Source organism: Cimex lectularius, unplaced genomic scaffold (assembly GCF_000648675.2).
Source record: "Cimex lectularius strain Harlan isolate CLEC.00 unplaced genomic scaffold, Clec_2.1 scaffold155, whole genome shotgun sequence".
Classification (NCBI taxonomy): Eukaryota; Metazoa; Arthropoda; class Insecta; order Hemiptera; family Cimicidae; genus Cimex; species Cimex lectularius.
This window is the reverse complement of record NW_019392710.1, coordinates 551,380-571,069: the sequence shown is the minus strand read 5'-3', so window position 1 is coordinate 571,069 and position 19,690 is coordinate 551,380. Positions and strand designations below refer to the sequence as shown.

Below are 19,690 nucleotides of genomic sequence, written 5' to 3'. Positions count from 1 at the left end.
TACGACAACGCCAGGCCACATGTTTTAAAATCTCTTCATTAAACAAATTGAAAGAGGTTTTTAGTTGAGATGAAAAAAAGTTAATGGCACGAGCGGGATTCGAACGATAGGAGGAAGTTGATGTCCGAGTGGATCGAGGTCACGATAGCTCAAGTGGTAGAGCAGCGGCGTAACTAACCGAAGATCGTGGGTTCGAATCCCGCTCGTGCCATTACCTTTTTTTCATCTCAACTAAAAACCTTAATTAATTGTAATGTATTAATTGGTCAAGCGGACCACGAAATTAGTGAATTTAATGATTAAAATGAAGTACACTTCACTAAAGCTCTCCGTGGCCATTTCATTTATCGTCGAGAATCCAATCCGATTACACGACATTTTAAAAATGGCAAAAAGGAGGGAAACTCATAAGGTGGGGTTGAGATAGGAAGTTAATGTCCGAGTGGATCGAGGTCACGATAGCTCAAGTGGTAGAGCAGCGGCATATCTAGCCGAAGATCGTGGGTTCGAATCCCGCTCGTGCCATTAACTTTTTTTCATCTCAACTAAAAACCTTAATTAATTGGTCAAGCGGACTACGAAAATAGTGAATTGAATAAAATTGAAAGAGCTCCACCCTATTCTCCAGACTTGTCTCCAACAGATTGTCACCTCTTTAGGAATTTAGACAACTTCGCCAAAGAGAAAATGTTTGAAAATGATGTTCAAGTCCAAAAAGCGTTTTGAGATTTTGTTTCATTTCAATGTTCAGAATTCTTCAATTCCGGCATAAAAATGTTGGTCACGCGTTGGGAAAAATGTGAAAAACTGAGGGTAAATACTTCGAATAAAATGATTTGGTTTTTGTATAGTAATTTTACTAAAAACTTTACCTTGGGAACGGACATTTCATGCGAAACAACCCAGTAGAGAGCTTATGAAATCTAATTTGATTAATCATCTTTGTAGTGCAGAACCTAATCCTCGTTGGTGATAAAGAATCACAATCTTCTTACCTCTGACTACATTATGAATTTACATCAAGTTTTATCAGCACCAGTAGAATTAAAATGCTTTAAAATTCTTTGTACTATCTACTAACTACTTGGACTGACAAGTAAAGGTTATTTATACCTGCCATTTTATTTGCAACGCATTGTGTTCCCAGTTTGTTATCAAGATTTAATAGCGGAATATATTAGGATAATTCCGTTCTGTTTTTATTTATCACTTGATAGGAAACCACGAATGAAAGGTAAAAAAACTTATGAATATTTATCTCTTATTTTATGAGGTTTGGTTTTTGTTTATGTTATTTTGGTTTAGAATAATTTGTTTACAATTAAATGTTTATCTGACATGTAAGATAAAAGGTTTTGGGTGTATAAAAATAAATTAAAACATTTTTAATTGATTAATTTATTTTGTAAAGTATATTACAGTACGAAATGCTCTCGTTCAATAAAGCTAGTACAATTACAGTTAAAAATTTCTAGTAAGGCAACATCGGTTTTTATTTCAGATATAAATCTTTTGTTTTTAACTTATCTATCTACAAAATAATACAATATCACAAATTTCTACAGCTACTTCATCATATTCCGGGCGACTTTTTCAAGTCGGCTTTCCCACTTATTCGACATTTCTTTGGTTTACTAGCTGATGAACTCGGTACAATACCATTAAAAGGTGCAAGTTAGAGAGACGCGAGTGCACATCTTACAGACATCTCTTTGAATAAAAAAAAATTAAAAGAAAATAATTTTATAAAACAAAATAAGGTTTAGGAACGAAAAAAAATATAATACACAAAATTTGACAACTTCCAAACGCGACTAGAGTCACCTCGAAGTTTAAATTTTTTTTCAATAAAAATTCTCTTTAAAAATAATTTGCTAAGCAATCTCTATGAGGACGGAATGTTTGATTTTTGGTCCCTTATCATCTACGTTTATATACAATATTTTGGTATGTTACACGCTGTTTTCTTAACAACTATTCACCAGTTTTAGACTGGTGAAATGAATATGCATGACTTTCAAAACTCATCCTTGACTATTTTGAACCCTTTTGGCTTAAAAAGGCATTGGCAAAATTTTAATTCTTTCAAATGACTGTAGTCGACTAGACCAACTGTTGTAACACATCTCTTTAACATATAATTATAACCAGACTTTAAATTATAACGTTCCCTTATAAGAATACCATAGTTACGTAATTTGTGTTTTTTGGTAACGATTTACAGAAATGATCTAGAATGTCGAGTTTTCCTTTGTACACAAATCATAGGGATTTTTCAAATTTGAAGATATGAGGGTAACTAGGTGCTTCGAGCAACACAGTTGCCTTGCGGTTTGATATTACAAGAATTATTTCGATTGGAGAACATTCAAGTTGCACGTCGTCATTTACATACAGTGCTCTTAACTTCACAATATATTACATTCTTGGTTTAAAAACCGTAATGGTACATCTATACAAACATGGAAGAACTCTCTTTCAGCAATTGCAACGTGGCTAGGCCTCGTTTCATCTGATCTTTGGCAGCGGCAGTGATGAGAGACAATTAAAGTTAATTTTTTCTATTGAATCTATTATTGTACAGAATATACACAGTATGAGCCTAATATCGTTTTTATACAATGTCCAGTTAAGTCGAAATTAGGATTTGGAGTAATATTAAAAATTATGTCTTACGAGATATTTCACAAAAAATATTCACGTTATATATTAGTTACGTACATTTTTAAAAAATTGAATCTTATATAACAAATTGAATAAATAAGAATAACGGTTTGAGAGCCCTAGCTGAGGAACTGCTACAACGCTACAAGTGATCATTTTTATCTTCACTTTTTCACTTGTTTGGATGTGTCTTAAGGTGGAAATCGGCATCTAAACCGAATACAACTCGCAGAGTGAAAGTAAAAATGATCAGTAATAACAAAACGGATGCAATGTGAAGTACAGCCAATAACTTCATAAAAATATTGATTTGTACATATTTAATTTACCCCTTATAATTTAGCGACTATTATTAAGGACCAGATGTTTCTGGAATAAGTCATTTGTTACGTTTTAACTTAAATTTGAAGTCTTACTAGTTTGATTATTATAAGGTTAAATGTATGTACACGCTTAGCCACCTTGCAAGTGAGAGACTAGTGTTAGGTAAAAACTAAAATAGAAATAAAAAAAGGACGCTTTTTCCTAAAGACAAGCTTTTTTCAGTAGTTGGCAGGTAAGTCCTCTTCTTTGATTTTGGAGCCCGTGTTCTGTACTTCCTTTTCCTGGGTGGTGGTGTCAGGCGTCCAAGGCTTGACGTTGCTGTCTCCGGGCCAGGCAGCGCTCGGATGCTGGCTCTCGCGGTGCCTTCGCAGGTCGACCTTCCTCTGGAACGCCTTGTCGCAGAGGCCGCAGGCGAAGGGCTTGTAGCCGGTGTGCTTCCGCATGTGGGTGATCAGGTTGGACGACTGGGAGAAGGCCTTCGAGCAGACGACGCATTTGTGCGGCTTTTCGCCTAAAAACAATCGTCAATTTACAACATGGAAGAATTTAAACAGAAATCGTCCGATAATAGAAATAATGAAGATGGGGTGAGTACGTAGAATCACGTTTTGTAAAATATGGTTCTACTCACAAATTTGGTGTTAAAGATCATCAGGTTGAAGGAGTTACAAGCACATCTCTTGTCATGAATTGTCAATTGACATGCTTGTAACTCGTTCAACCTGATGATGAGCTTTAATGCTTGAAATCCGGATAATTGCATAAAACAAACTTGCGAATAGAACCATCTTTTACAAAAAACTGTCCGTTAAAGTATGTCAGATTGTAAAATGAGACGATTTTTTTATCGTGTTGATTTCTATTAGGATGGCGTGTCTAGAATCCATAAAGGCTCAGGTGTCCAGGCTTTCCCTGCCCGGACAATCAATCGCATTAATCGTGAGGATCCCCGGTAATTGTACAAGTCGGAAGCGGCCTAATGGACCGGAAATTGTTAATAACGTTCTGGAGTGTTTGCATATTCCTACTTCAATTTTTAAACTCGTCGTTCTACAATTAACGTCTTTTTAATGAACACAAACGTCTCTTTCCGACCCGAATGGGGAGACTGGGGGTGCGAATGAGGCAGACGAGAAGGCAAATAAGTCGGGACATTTATTTTCCGCTTTGTCCTATTATAATAGACATTTGGCTAGACAAACGAACAAGCACAATAAAAAATGCATTATTAGAAAGCTTTTAATCACCCAATATGTTCTACACAAATATTACGTTAAATATAGAAGAAGAAAATAAACTTTATTCTGGGGCTTTGGGCCCACTTGAATAACAAAAAGTACAAAATTTGCCACAATATATATACATACATAAACATTTAAATGTAATAAAATAAAAGCGAATAAAACGCACTATTAAGTAAGAAGGGGGGAAAATTAACAGAAAATTAACCATCCTCGGTGTTAAATTATACTGGGGCAGTCAAGCAGGCGAGGCTTAAAATTGGAAAAAGTTGAGGAAGTTCCATGGGTTGTAGGATAAGGAAGACTGACTAAAGCGATGGATTTGTATGATAGGGGTAGAGAAAATAAGGGAGAAAATGAATTAGTATAGACGACGTAAATGTCAACAGATAGAAGAAGAGGAATGGGAAGAAATTACTTAATAGAGGAAGGAGCCAAGAAAGTATAACCTGTGATAGGAGGAGTACAGCCATTTCAAACCTCTTTTTGGGAGCTAAATGATTTATTATTTTTTTATTTATTTCATTCATTTACAGTGCAAACAGGCCAGGTACCCAAGCATAGGACAGTCAAGCAACACAACAAAACAATCATTACAATATAAACTATTAAAAAGGATATAAAAATAACAGCAATGAAGCGCCTACACTTTTAACAAAAAATCAATATTATAAATAGATTAATAAATAGCACAACAAAAATAATAAATAACCCTCAATAACATTTTAAATCTCGTTCAATATTATTTTTAAGATCCGAAGGGACGAGGAGAAGGGGTCTGCACTGATAGCGAATTTATTTAAGTAATGCACAGCTGTGGAGATTGAAGACTGTAACCCGTATTTGGTCCTGTGCCGTGAAGTGCTAAGCAATTCACGGGTCCTTAGTTGACGCTGGGGAACCCTAAAGCCATAAGATTATATCTCCGGGGAGTCAATAAAATTAATTAGGATCTTCCACAGAAACATAACGGAAGGTAAAACCCTTCTATTCTCCAGAGAATCCAGGCCTACTAGAGCAAGTCTGGCTTGATAGAAGCAATGATGGCAGTTCCTGTGATTATATAACTTGTAGTAAAGGTATTTCGTGGCCTTTCTCTGTACCCTTTCTATCATGTAAGACCCCATGTATCTAAAGAACCCGGCGACCAACAACACTGGCATACTATAACTGACTGCGCACCACAGATTGAAAAAGTAATTTTATTGCAAAAAGGGTTCTTAAAGTCAACAGTTTGCCTGAGTACGAATCCTACATTTTTAAACGCTTTATTTCTAATGGCATAAAAGTGGTCCCGAAAATCACAATTCTAATTAAAAATAACCCCGAGATCCGAGATAGTATCTACCTCATCAATGAACCGAAGGAAGAGGTTCATGATTCACTAAAGTCTGTTAATAAGCTCGCCGGTGAGTCCACACTAGATAACAACAACAACAACAACAACAACAACAGCCATAATAACAATGGGGAAGCACAAGGAAATGGCCACGAAGTTCCTGGTGTTGATTGGGAAGATTTAGCTTGCATGCCGGCATGGGTGGAGGTTGGAGAAGCAGCAGCGGGAGAACTGGGAAATTTTCCTAGGTTTTTGACAGATGGATAAAAGGAGATCGGTCGGTTGTTTATGCAGAACGGAGGATAGGAGTGCAGAGAGGAGGAATAGCATATAAACATAATTTTATAAACTCCTCCTCCTATACTACAAACGCATTCGAATCTCCTCCCACCCACGCACATATACATAAAACATGCACCAATACCGTACATATAAACACATATGCACAGTAAGAAAAGAAAATCGGAACATATTGAAACATCGTTTCACAGATATATTACGATTATTCCTCATCAATTTAATCGTTTAAAAGTAACAAAACACCAAAAATTCCTTCAGTTTCTAAAATTCTGTACAACATACTGTAAAAACATTCTTCAATATTAATACTAATTGTACATATTTACAAAATCAGGAATAAGGGAATTCGAATAGCAATAAAACTTCCTTTCTCAACATTTCGAAGAATCCTTTAGATTTCGTGTTCCGATTGACCAAATAACTTCTTTCAATTAATTAATCTTTTTGCAAGGTATTGGTTGAGATAAAAAAGTCAGTGTCACGAGCGGGATTCGAACCCATGACCTTCGGCTAAATAAGCCGCTGCTCTACCACTTGAGCTATCGTGACTTCAATCCACTCCACTTTTTTATCTCAACCAATACCTTACATAAAGATTAATTATTGAAAGAAGTTATTTGATCAATCGGAACACGAAATCTAATGGATTTAATACGTAAAGTGAAGTATATCTTCACTAAAGCTCTCCGTGGCCATTTCATTTGTCGCCGAGAATCTAATAGATTACACGACATTTGAAAAATGGCAAAAAAGAGGGAAAATTCTGAAGGTGGGTTGAGATGGGAAGTCCGAGTGGAACGAAGTCACATTAGTTCAAGTAGTAAAGTAGTAGAGCGCGGCGTATTTAGACGAAGGTCGTGTGTTCGAATCCTGCTCGAGACACTGACTTTTTTAGCTCAACCAATACCTTACATAAAGATTAATTTCGAAGAATATTTCTTTTCTCAAATTTTCAAATTGTTGATACTAATTTACAGGATTAAACATCTACTTAAATTACTGTAGCTTATGTTAGGTTAAGCATAATGAAATTAATAATTGAGTTTAAACTGAACAACTCGTCCATTTTTGGCCTTATCCCTAAATTATAATATTAAAACCTGATATTAATTATTGTTGAGATAATAATCAAATAAAGATTTGGATTGCGTTTTGATAAGTTCAAGTCTGCATATGACATGTATGTACACACGTGTACAGGGTTGAACCTATCCCTGAAAGGGTTGTCGAAATTCCCCCATTACCTATTAAATAACAAATCAAATTGGGGGTTGATGGGATTCTCAATATTCCTCCATCAGTCCTCTTAAACTAGACATTCACGCTAATAAATGCATTCACCCTCTACACAAAACTATAAGCGCTATATATAATAAGACAACCCTGTTTCCTCCAAAAATCGGAAGAGGTGACCCGAAAACTCGATACATTATTCTTCTTGTATAAAATTATTATACAATTTCAAATATCAGTAGACAAACAGAGTACAGGAATATTGGGAGTTTCCGATCATCTTGGTCCGCCTACCCACGCTGTTTTATAGCTGATATGTGAATATATTTGCCCATATATTTGAATTTTTAAATGGCACTTTGTCCCGTGCTAGTCTTAATTAAAAATATCCGATTCTTGAGTGAGTGCTCGGATTCACGACAAAAATGAAGAAAAAATAGACAAGGCTAACAGCAAGTCTATGTGGGCCAATGACAATGTTTAATCCAATGTAGTAATTCATGAACGTTCAGTCATACTCAGCATTACTTCGTAATTTTTAAATTGCTTTTCTATGACCTGCCTGCAGGATATTTAATGCTACGATGCCAAATTAAAAAAATCTTGACTACTTCATTTATATTTGTAATAAAGCGAAATGGAGGTATCTAAGCAAGCATTATCTCGTTACTGAAACAATGGTATGAGTTAAAATCGTATAATTTCCAATCATTGCCATGCTCATCAGCTCCAGCTCTGTGTAATGGTTAAACAACCGCGGGAAGATACGGGTTCGACCTTGGCGGGATGCGGGTTGCATATGGCATTATGTTTGAAAAAAAGAGAGAAAAACGACTGGCATATACACACATTTGTAGACAAATCACACCGGCACCGAGCTCCGGGAGGGCAAATGAGGGTGTAAATGAAACCCGACAGCTGCAGGTGGCCCTTTAACTCTTTGTTTTAACATTATCAACTTCCGATTCTCACATGGAAATTAAATTACAACTGTCAACAATGTCAGCCGGAAAGACGACGAATCGTTCGACTTCATATGAGAAGAAATTATAAGAAATATCACACATAAAACCATGAAGATTTTTCGTATTTTGCACTTTGCATCACTTTGCAAAAACGGCCAAAATATCTACTGCTAGCTACATCAACAAAACATCCTTTCAAAATTTATCGTGTTTATGGCGTATTTGTGACTCAAACATACCGATAATCAGGAAAATTCGTAGGAGTTTAAAGGGTTTAATAATCGTCACAATCAAAATTAGTAAAGAAATTTTATATTCGGTAAAATAATCTTTGTGGGTATATACAACCTTCTCCCAACGAGTTAGTAGCATTATGCCCTTCCTAAATAAGTTTGGGTCCCGGGACGAAAAAAAATTTTAAAAAAATAAAAAAAATCAGCTCATTTTCAGCTGTTATCGATTATCAAACTATCGCGCAGATGATTGTTCATAGGTAAAAAAGGTGAAAGTCAAATGGGGACCAGGGCTGGAGTGTACGGAATGGTAGAAACCCCCCAACAAAGTTGCATGAGGTCTCGCGTTGTATTGGTTCACGAAAGCACATTGTTTCTGGGCCATGGCAAAAGATACTCGCTGAGTTTGGTTTAAGTAGGTTTCTTGGGTGAAGGTCTGATTTCATAACAGGAGTTCGTATGCATAATGCCTACTATACTTTACCAAACACAAAGCATCACCTTTCGTTGGTGAAATATTTGGTTTTTGCACCAATGGGACGACTGCCAATACGACCGCTGGTCAAAAAGTTTTAATTTTGTGCCGTAAAAGCAATGAAACGCAAATGTTTAGACGCTGTAACATGTAACAGTCGAATAATTTATGAGGAGCTCATTTATTTAGCTTTCACGTCTTTCCAAGCTGTAATCTAGAGCGAATGGTTTCATAGCTCATGTTGAACATGTGGCAAGCTCCTGATATGTTTGATTCGAATCAAGTTAAATAGTTTTCCTCGTTGTCATTCGACAGAAAGTCTACCAGATCGTAGATCATCTTTAATCCTCTCATAACCAAGTTATGGTACCGTCTTCCAGAATCCACAGCATCTGAGTCAGCAAACTTCACTTCCATATAAATAGGGCTCAGGCGCTAGGGCCGACAGTCTTCCGTTAGTCTTCTATTAAGTCTTACTCTTAGTCTTATGCTAGACGCAGTGTTATGCTAGTTGTTGGCCGGTATACTTCTTGTATAAAATTGTATTCGTTATTATAAATAAAGTTTTTTTTGGACTTTTATTATAACGGATTACATAACTTCCATAAGCAAAATATTTGAACCACTTTTGTACAGCGCGCTCACTATTGTTTTACCATCAAACGTGAAATTTTACGAACTTCGTCTACGAACGTCTGCCCTACCGAGCTTAAATTCATACAATAAGCACGCTCGAATTATGTGTTTTGACGCCATGAAAAAGTAAATATAATTTACAGTGAACTCTTCAAGACAATTTTTCTAAGAATTGTCGCATTATCCTAGACAAACATAATACGGAACTGTTATGCAAAAATCGTGAGATGCGGTATGGTGTGATGTAGGTTTCAGAAAAACATTTTCTTTATCGTGCCAACGTTTCGATCTTTATTGAGATCATCTTCAGGGCTCAAAGTGTTTGTCTTCTGTGTAATTGTGCCATTCTTGCGTGTCGTGTTGAGAGTGCCCCTGAAGATGATCTCAACGCACGATAAAGAAAATGTTTTTCTGAAACCTACATCACACCACACCGCATCTCACGATTTCTGAATAATTATCGATTAACGGTCACTAATCACCACACATAATACGGATCACTGATTTTCGTTTAGTGGAGCTCATTTTGATCGTTGACATGAGAAGCATAGAGAACAGAAACATACCAGCTGACTGACTCCTATGACTCAAGTAAATACGTACAATCAGAACCATTAATCGATAAGAAATGCAAACATGAACAAAAATAATAAAAAACATTGCACAAGCATGATTGGTGAACACAATTAACAAAGACAGGGGCAAAAAGCAAACGGACCACGGAAACAGAACTAGTTAATCTATTGAAGAAACTTAGATATACAAACTGCATTAAAGATAATAGATAAAATTGGAACTGCCGCACAAAATCACGTGACTCGCAAGACAAAAAAGTTTTATATAGAGGTAAATGAAGATAAAAATACAGACTGAACGGAAAATAAGAGACAAAAAAACAACATGCAAGGTGAGGAAAAATTCTATTGTGCAACTCTCCTTATTCAAAACCACCAAAAAATACAGACAAACATACCAGATTCGACACGAAGAAACTCATGAACAAACGTATCATCACCTGACAATCATAATATGCTACATATAAAATAGATCACAATTGAACCAAAAACCAAGTTCATAATTATCGAAAGAAACAAATAACGAAAAGAAGTCACACTTAATTCGTCCAAAATGCAGGCAAAGAAACTCAACTGAGTCAAATGTGGCTCTAAAAGTGGGCAAATGCTTAAAGGCTTCTGAAAGACCAAAACATGATAGGAGGACCATGAGGATCCGAAACGACCAAACTACTAATTCCACTCACCGCTGAACTCATGAATAATCTCACAATACAAAAATACTGATTTCTCCAAGATTATGCAAAATTCACTAATTTCGTGGTCCGCTTGACCAATTAATATATTGCAATTAATTAAGGTGAAAAATGGCAAAAAGGAGGGAAACTCAAAAGGTGGTGTAGAGATGGAAAGTTAGTGTCCGAGTGGATCGAAGTCACGATAGCTCAAGTGGTAGAGCAGCGGCGTATCTAGCCGAAGGTCGTGGGTTCGAATCCCGCTCGTGCCGTTGACTTTTTTATCGCAACTAAAAACCTTAATTAGTTGTGTATAATAGTAATGCTCTTGCCATCTTAATTTTCAGAAAAGAAGGACTTTTTTAACAACTAGATCAATAGTGAAATGAAAAACTAAANAGTGGATCGAAGTCACGATAGCTCAAGTGGTAGAGCAGCGGCGTATCTAGCCGAAGGTCGTGGGTTCGAATCCCGCTCGTGCCATTGACTTTTTTATCTCATCTAAAAACCTTAATTAATTGTAATTATGCAAAATCTTAATGCTTAATTGACCTCTCAGCATAGATGAACAAAGAAAACTCTGAAAGTATCATCAAAACGTCATCTTTCAAGCAACACTTTTGCAGGAATACAATGACATGCGCTGTCGATTCTCAAAATATTAGGACAGGTCAAATAAACTGATATGATGCTATACGTACAAGTCGATGATTGTAGGAAAGTGTGAGAGTTTTTACGATTATTGCTCATTGGACAAAAGAAAAATTCGATATAGATAAAATAAATATAATTTTGTCAACGTCTCACCTGCTCAATTTCAATTTCATATTGATATCGTTAGAAAAAAAAAACCATCGACGCCCATTCTTTTTTTTACGACGTTACTAAATAAAAGAGGTTATAAGCCTGAATAATGAATCAGGCACGAATCTACCGATCGACAAAATAACACTCAGGTCAACCAAAGAAAAATGTGACAATTTAAACGCATTTGACAGACCATAACAGTGAGGATAGGAGGACCAGAATGATCGGTCCGTAAACCCTCAGATACCAAAAAATTCTCTCAACAGAAACATTCATTGAATGAGACATGAACATACGTTGACATTTATAAAGTCCTTTTGTTAGAACAAGACGACTAAGAGACCTGCCCAAATAATTGAGATCAACTACAATTTCTCAAAATATTCTAAAAATGTAAAAATCGACGAAGGAAAAAGATAGGTAAATGTTTTTAATGATCATTGATAGAAGAGCAAAAAAAAAAAAAACTTATGTGCAGTTAAAACAAACATGATTGTATTTATGTCTCACCTGCCCCGATTTCAATTGTGCATTTGTGCCGTTAAAAGTAAAAAACCCTCGACGTCCATCAGTTTTAACGACGTTATTAAACAAAAAAGACGTTAAAAGGCTGAATAATGAATCAGTTACGAATCGACCGGATAAGTAATATAGATAATTGATTTGAGAAACGTGCCCCGGCCCCTGAGATATCTGTAAACACACTTAGGTTATTGATAACGCCCCGGTGCCTCCGACGGACCGAATGCCATCAAGAAATCCCATAATTAAAATCGATTCCCGCCCTGTTGAATATTTAACATCGCTCTTCGCTTCGGGTTTCGATTCGAATTTCCGTCATTTTACAATTTGATCGGAACCCTTTGAAAGATGGCCCAGACGACGGCCGGCATCAAAGAGACGGGGGCAACGGGTTTGATTGGTTGATGAGCACGATCCCTCTCGGAATGGCTTCCACTCGACCCAACAAATTAGAACTGATTAAGCCTTTATGGAAACTAATTGGACCGCCATCGCATGCGATACTCGCCGTGGATAACATAAACAACAACCACTACTGACCATCGCGGTTTCCAGTGCTTATTTTTAAAAAGCTTCATGTATTTTATGTACCACAGCGTAGTAATACCACAGGGACTGCAACCTTACAGGGAACCCTGGAGTCGTCATTGAAAATGTATTTTGGAATAATTAAAAACAAATCGTGGTCAACCCACTCGTATACAAGACCCACCAACTACAGCCCTACTAATAAAAAGAACAAGGTACTGATAGCATTATGCGAAGAAAGGACCAAAGTAACACCGCTAAAGGCAAACTTCTACTGGTACACTGACAGCTCCGAAATCAACAAGGGCACGGGGGCTTGGAGTCTTGGCGATGAATCCAAGACCGAACTGACGGTAATCCGAGGTAAATATGCTATAGCTTTCCAGTCTGAAATCATAGCGATTGAACTGTGCCAGGGAAATAAAAAGGCTAGGAATACAATTCCGGAAGGTAGCCATTTCTCTGACTGTCAGGCAGCATCAAAGTCCCTGGTCTCGTGAGAGGCAAAGAGTGTTGGAAGTCAGCGTCATTAATGACCTCACCCTGGCACGGGTCTCTGGGCATTCCGGGCCTGCAGGCAACTCGGCCATAGACTCTACACAAAAGAGGATATATCTGAAAATGGATCCTTAATGAGTCCAAAACCTGTTGGAACAATACCACAGGTATGAGGCACGCGAAGAGATTCATAGAAGGGCCATCTGCAAAACTTACAAAGGAATTACTGGAAGTTAACCACAACCGAACCAGGATTCTGGTTGGACTCCTGACATTGCCACTTAAAAAAGCATATGCACCGGGTAGGAGTACAGACAGAAGAAACACTGCAGATACTGCCAGGAAGAGGAGGAAACAGCAGAACACATTCTATGTTTCTGTGAAGGTCTATGTAGGTTCTTGCAGCTAGGGCAAGAAAAACCACAAGCATGATACTACACTGAGGAGCTGCTGGCAAAGCTATGGAGGCTGATTAACAACCTGAAGCTGGCGAGTGAGTCATAAATAACAGGGAGCACAATCTACCCTCGAATCATGAGAAACGAATGGGTGAGCATATAATGACCTATCCTAAGCCTAGCAATGATTACTTCAAATGGTCAAATTCTAAGGTTTCATACTATCTTTACTTTCTCAAACTTCGACATTCGTAGTCGCGTGTTATTAATTGTGCCACTAATGCTATGATTTTATCCATTAGATTTCGTGGTCCGATTGACCAAATAACTTCTTTCAATTAATTAATTTTTATGTTAGGTATTGGTTAAGATAAAATTTGAAAAATGGCAAAAAGGAGGGGAAATTCAAAAGGTGGGTTGAGATCGGAAGTAGGTGTCAGAGTGGATCGAAGTCACGATAGCTCAAGTGGTAGAGCAGCGGCGTATTTCGCCGAAGGTCGTGGGTTCGAATCCCGCTCGTGACACTGACTTTTATCTCAACCAACACCTTACATAAAGATTAGCTATGATTTTAGTTGAAAACTTTCTAACACGTCATAATTTAGCGTTATTCTAATATTTATTCATATGAAATTGCCTGTTTTGCTAGAAATCGTGCGATTTCGTTTTCTGATATCCCGTTGTTTCCATGAACCCAGATAAAAAGGACTTTTAATTCGCGATTTTGTAAGCTTTCAACACAAGTAGAACTTATTGTATTAAAGGGTGGGAGGAATAGTTGTTTTCAGTATCAGAGTATCAGTCACGAATATGTAAATACGATGAGCATGTTGTTAAGCAGAACTAAAGCGTTTACATTCTCATTGCTACAACCCCAGCAGTGATGCTGCATAATGATGCATAAGGTGCAGGTTCGTGCAGCTAGAGCTAGAAAAACCACAAGCAAGATCCTAAGGAGCCGCTCGCAAGGCTATGGAGGCTGAGCAGTTTAACAGTACTTTTAAGAAAAATATGTGTTCAAATAAATATTTATTGATCATTTGATTATACTATTATGTTGGTCAACCCCTTAATGGTTTTTTCTTGAGATCAAGGAAAATGGCCAACAGATGAAATTAACGCACTATGTTGCCAAGGTTCCGATGACCAATTTCATTTTCATCAGGGCCTAACAAACATACAATCGAATTTTTTAAATTATAACATCGCCCGCTCCTTCTTAGAAACAATAACATGGTGATCCTTTGTGTACCATAACACAAAGCAATTTTGGGTAACGAAAAAGCAAGCCTACTGGCTACAGGAGGATCCGCAATACACTGGACCTATTTTTGGGATACTTTTTTCTAAGCTGAATACATACGATAAACGCTTGTGCTTTAGAAAATCTCCAAAGTGGTTATACTCACAAGAAAATCACCATAAGAACGGATAGTCAAGAGAGCACATTGCAGATCCCCGTGGCCAGAGAGCAGTATTCGGAGTAATCTGATCCTTGTACGACCCGAAGAAAATGTTAGATAAGAGCGGAGGATTAAGAAGAGGAATTGGAAGGACTCGTATTAACTTGTACAGAATTGATTGATAATAATACTATTGAATGTTGCCTTCGATTAAGTAAATAATAAAACAAATATTTATTATTGAAAAGTTTACTGATTCATGGAATGTTGTTTTTCAACTCGTGTTTTTTGTGTGAAGTAGACAAAAACTTGTCGTGTTTGGTGAAAATTCCATGCAAAATTATACAATTAGTACAATCATTAGTCTGGGAACTTGTGCTAAAGATTATAATTTTTATTTGAAAGTGATCAGAAAAGACCTTACTATTGGTTCATCACCCAAAAGTCCGGAAGCAAAAATATTGTTTTAATACTTAGAAAGAAATCAAGAGTTTGACCACGGGAGGGACCAACATTTCCTCGACGTCATGTTAAATTCATCGTCACAAGTTAAATAATCGATAACAGACGCGTTCGTCGTAATGCTAATGTTAGTCGTCCGAAGACACATAAGCGTATTAAATCTTGAATAAGCAGTCACGTTCCACAGGCACGATATTTCCATGTGTAATTACGTCCTACATACTTCATCCATCGCCACCCACGCGATTGCTACTATTCCGATGTTAGGAATTTGCCGATTTAAGTGATGCTCTCAGCCTTATTTCGAATGTAAAACCGAAACACTGGGTTTTATAAGCATACCTAATTTTAATCGAAATATACTTCATTCCTCGAATAACAAACGGCTTGATCAATTTCATCTACACGCGCGTCAAGCTAATAATAAGCAAAACAACGTGTATTTACCTGTATGTATATACGTGTGCTTCTTCATGTCGGACTTCTGGTGGAACCTTTTACCGCAGTACTGGCATGGATATGGTCTGGTGTCTGAGTGTATCAGCAGGTGGGTCGAGAGTGTGGAACTTCTTTTAAACGTCTTTCCACATTGTTGGCACTGAAAAAAAAATCATTTCATCTTTGTTTAATCAACGAATGCAAACTGATATGCAGAGAAGATTTTGAACATTGTAAGGTAAGATTCAAATACGTTACCTTGGATTCTACTTCAACAGCAGACTTACATTGAACATACACATAAAAGAAAAAAGTCAAGAACTGACAGAAAAACTCAGAAGCCTTCATAGAACCAAATCAATGAGTACACAACAAACTACCAATTTACAAGACGCTAATTAGACAGATTTGGACTTACGGAGTCTTGGGGTTCAGCCAAGCCATCCAACATCCAAAAAATCCATCCTTTCAATCAAACGTTCTCCGTGGTATCCTCAACGCTCTCTTCTATGGCACTAACCAAACCATGCACAAAGACCTAGACATGCCATTTGTAACAGGAATCGTATTAGACAGACATGATCGAAACAAGATTCCACAACTTCCACTCCAATCTATATGTCCCACCCTAAAAATACAGTGGCTTCGTGACCTGTAACAACACAACCCTAAACCTCAACCAACAACCTACGAGTATCTGTACAGGGAACTATACCTCAACCAACTAAGAGTTCCAGCAATGTCCATCTCCTCTCCTCCATCCCCATCCCCGTGGTCTGATAGGTTCTTCCAGATATTTTATTGTTGTTCAGAAAACAATAATAATACAAAATGTTAATATCATGCATTTTTTAGATGCAACGTCCAGCAAGAACTAAGAGATAATTATGTTTAATTTAGAACAATTTTTTTAGGATGTTTAAATGACCAATTCTTTCTCCCATAGTTCATTTCTTTGTCCACCTTTGGAACCAGCGTACACTTCCATGCGTTCATTGGAACCTGTTCATAATTTGAACCAAATTCAGAGAAGGGAACGATGCACCAATCTATAAACCACCGTTCGTTTGAACATAGGTCAACCTCAAGTTTTTATTATACCAGATGTTATTAACTAATGACCTCATTTCAAAAATGAGCCTAAGCTGAATACAAGTTCTAAGGATTTACATGCTACGTCTTTGGCTTATTTATTGTTCAGAATTTTGAAGAAATACGCAATAAACATATCGTTAATAATGTGAAATTATCCAATCAGCTTTGAACCCAAATAGATTTCGACGGTTTGGTTTGCTGGATTCCTCGTCGAAAACAATTAGGTATTCTCAATGTTTATCTTTTAATGGTATAACAGTTTCCGATTAATTTAGTCTCGAACCCTTGCTGTTTAGGTGTCAGATGCGTCGGCATTTTGTCATATTCAGCTTATAAGCAGGTTGACAAGATCCACCACTAAGATATGCAGATTAAAATGACCGAAAGGACCAAACTGCACGTTCACCCCTCAATTTTTTCGATGAAGCATTTTGTAAAAAAACATGTCATTTTCATTCATCAGGTGACCATCGAAGGGTTGATTAACCTTTCTGTCACGCCAAAAAAAAGAAATTCAGTAGCATTCACTCGGTAGAGAGACGATGAATAATAAAATGCAACAGGCGTTCTCTTACTGCCGGGATAATTACATCGATTCGAGATGGGCATACCATCGATCCGGTTCCGTTGGAGAAAATGGAATTAAGTCGACGCTGTCGTCAATTCCTCGCCTGTCAACCGGGTCGACGTGTATGTGGCGAAAAGAAAATATCTTCTTCTGTAATTTCTAAACTCACTGCCGTCTACGATGAAAATCAATTGTATTTTAGCCACTAAATCTAAACGTAGAAGGCGCGGTTTATCCTACCAATCTAATTACTAAAGTGTAACAGAAGTTGATGGATATTTTTAGAATTGGCATAATTAAAAATAAATTTAAAGAATATAAAAAATAAATAAAAATAATATATACAAATAATCCTTGTAAGGATTGCGTTAGATTTTTTAGAATAAATAGATGCTTGCTATATCATATATTTTTATTATTTCGGTTTTTTTTACAAATGGCTTTGTCTGTGTGGATGTTTAATACAAGAGATTTGACGGTTGTGGACCTTACAATTGCTAGTGTGACAGAAGTATATCATGTATCCCATTGCATCAACTCTATTTATGTATATAAAATATGTAGTTGAGAATGAAAATGTAGGCCTAAGGATAGGTTACAAGCCTTGAGGGCCTGGAATGATTAAGTTGTCGATAGCTCCACGACCTAATTTTGGCAAACATGCCTTGATCTCTAACCCTATAATTTAATTCAAACACAAATTATTTATGATTCACTGTAATAAACACAAATCGATCCTAATATGAAAAATCGGGAACGCACAGAGTTTTAGTTTCGCTGAAAATTGACTAACTTCAACTGTTCTGGACCTATTCTCATTGACAATCGATATCCGACCAATAGTGGACTGCATGTTAATGTTTTGCTGAAGCACTGATTGTGGTAAAAGACGGTACATGTACGTTCACCTTCAGAATGAGACAACCGCATGTGTCTAGCCTATTGTTGAAGTATGCTATATAAAGATTACGCATTTTAAATAAAATAATTTAACCACAAAAGACTTTCCTCAGAATCAGTATTTAAATTTAGACAAATAACACTAACTTCCCATCTCAACCACACCTTTTGAATTTTCCCTCCTTTTTGCCATTTTTCAATTTCTTTCAAAAGGTGTGGTTGAGATGGGAAGTTAGTGTCCGAGTGGATCGAAGTCACGATAGCTCAAATGGTAGACCAGCGGCGTATCTAGATGAAGATCGTGGGTTCGAATCCCGCTCGTGCCATTGACTTTTTTTATCTCAACTAAAAACCTTAATTAATGGTAATATATTAATTGGTCAAGCGGACCACGAAACTAGCGAATTTATTTACAATTATTTCTTGTGAGATATCTCTTTTAAAGTTGAATACAGAGAAACATCAACCGTTTCTATCTCATAGTGCTGATGTTACCCAGTTTGATTTTTACATACCACTCACCATATAATTATTGTTTAAAGACTTAAGTTGTTTTCAATTTTCGTGTATTTCAAACTATTTTTTATGTGCTATGGATGATGGATTACAAATTCTGAGGGCATCCCTGAGAATAGACGACCACGACTGTGACAAACTTCAAAGCCCCACAAATTAAATCCCTTTAATTAATTAATTATTTATCAGTTATATGTCAGTAGTATTCGTTAGTTTCATATCGAAATTCGAGAGGATCCCTAATTATAAAATATCTTGACCTTTACCTTACAGTGATGAGCGCCGTGTCAACCCTAAACCGTTGCGGCCACCGACATCCCGCTATCGTGTATTCTTCGTAATTATATAACAATTCGAAATCTCGATAGCTCTAGTAGCTACCACTAGAGCTATCGAGATTTCGAATTGTTATATAATTACGAAGAATACACGATAGCGGGATGTCGGTGGCCGCAACGGTTTAGGGTTGACACGGCGCTTATCACTGTAAGGTAAAGGTCCCGGGTTCGAATGCAGGGCCGGTGGATTCGAACCCGACATACTTACAAATGGTTTTCTTTTTTTCAAAAACACCGGCACCCCGAGGGTTGATATGACCTCCGCTGTTGCGAACCCTAGTAAAAAAATTGAGCGTATTGAGCTGAAGGTCGTGGGTTCAAATCCCACTCATAACATTTTTCATTCTATAAAAAGAATAATTGATATGATAAATATGGCCAATTATGACCACTAAACATATTTGGGTTAATTAAATAATTGAATTTCTTCTCTTCTGAAATCTTCCCAAGATATTTTATAATTAGGGATCCTCTCGAATTTCGATATGAAACTAACGAATACTACTGACATATAACTGATAAATAATTAATTAATTAAAGGGATTTAATTTGTGGGGC

The 19,690-nt window shown here is 36.9% G+C and overlaps 1 protein-coding gene across 1 annotated transcript in view; it reads right to left on the bottom strand.

The window, feature by feature from the left end:
• Window positions 1-1,431: 1,431 nt before the first annotated feature.
• LOC106668868 (zinc finger protein Gfi-1b-like) overlaps window positions 1,432-19,690 on the bottom strand; it is a 47,681-nt gene continuing 29,422 nt past the window's right edge. The window contains exons 5-6 of the mRNA XM_014398018.2: window positions 15,725-15,875; window positions 1,432-3,499 (exon numbers count right to left, since the gene is read on the bottom strand). Coding sequence (XP_014253504.1) covers window positions 3,207-3,499; window positions 15,725-15,875 — 444 coding nt within the window. The 3' untranslated portion in view covers window positions 1,432-3,206. The remainder of the gene's footprint in view (window positions 3,500-15,724; window positions 15,876-19,690) is intronic.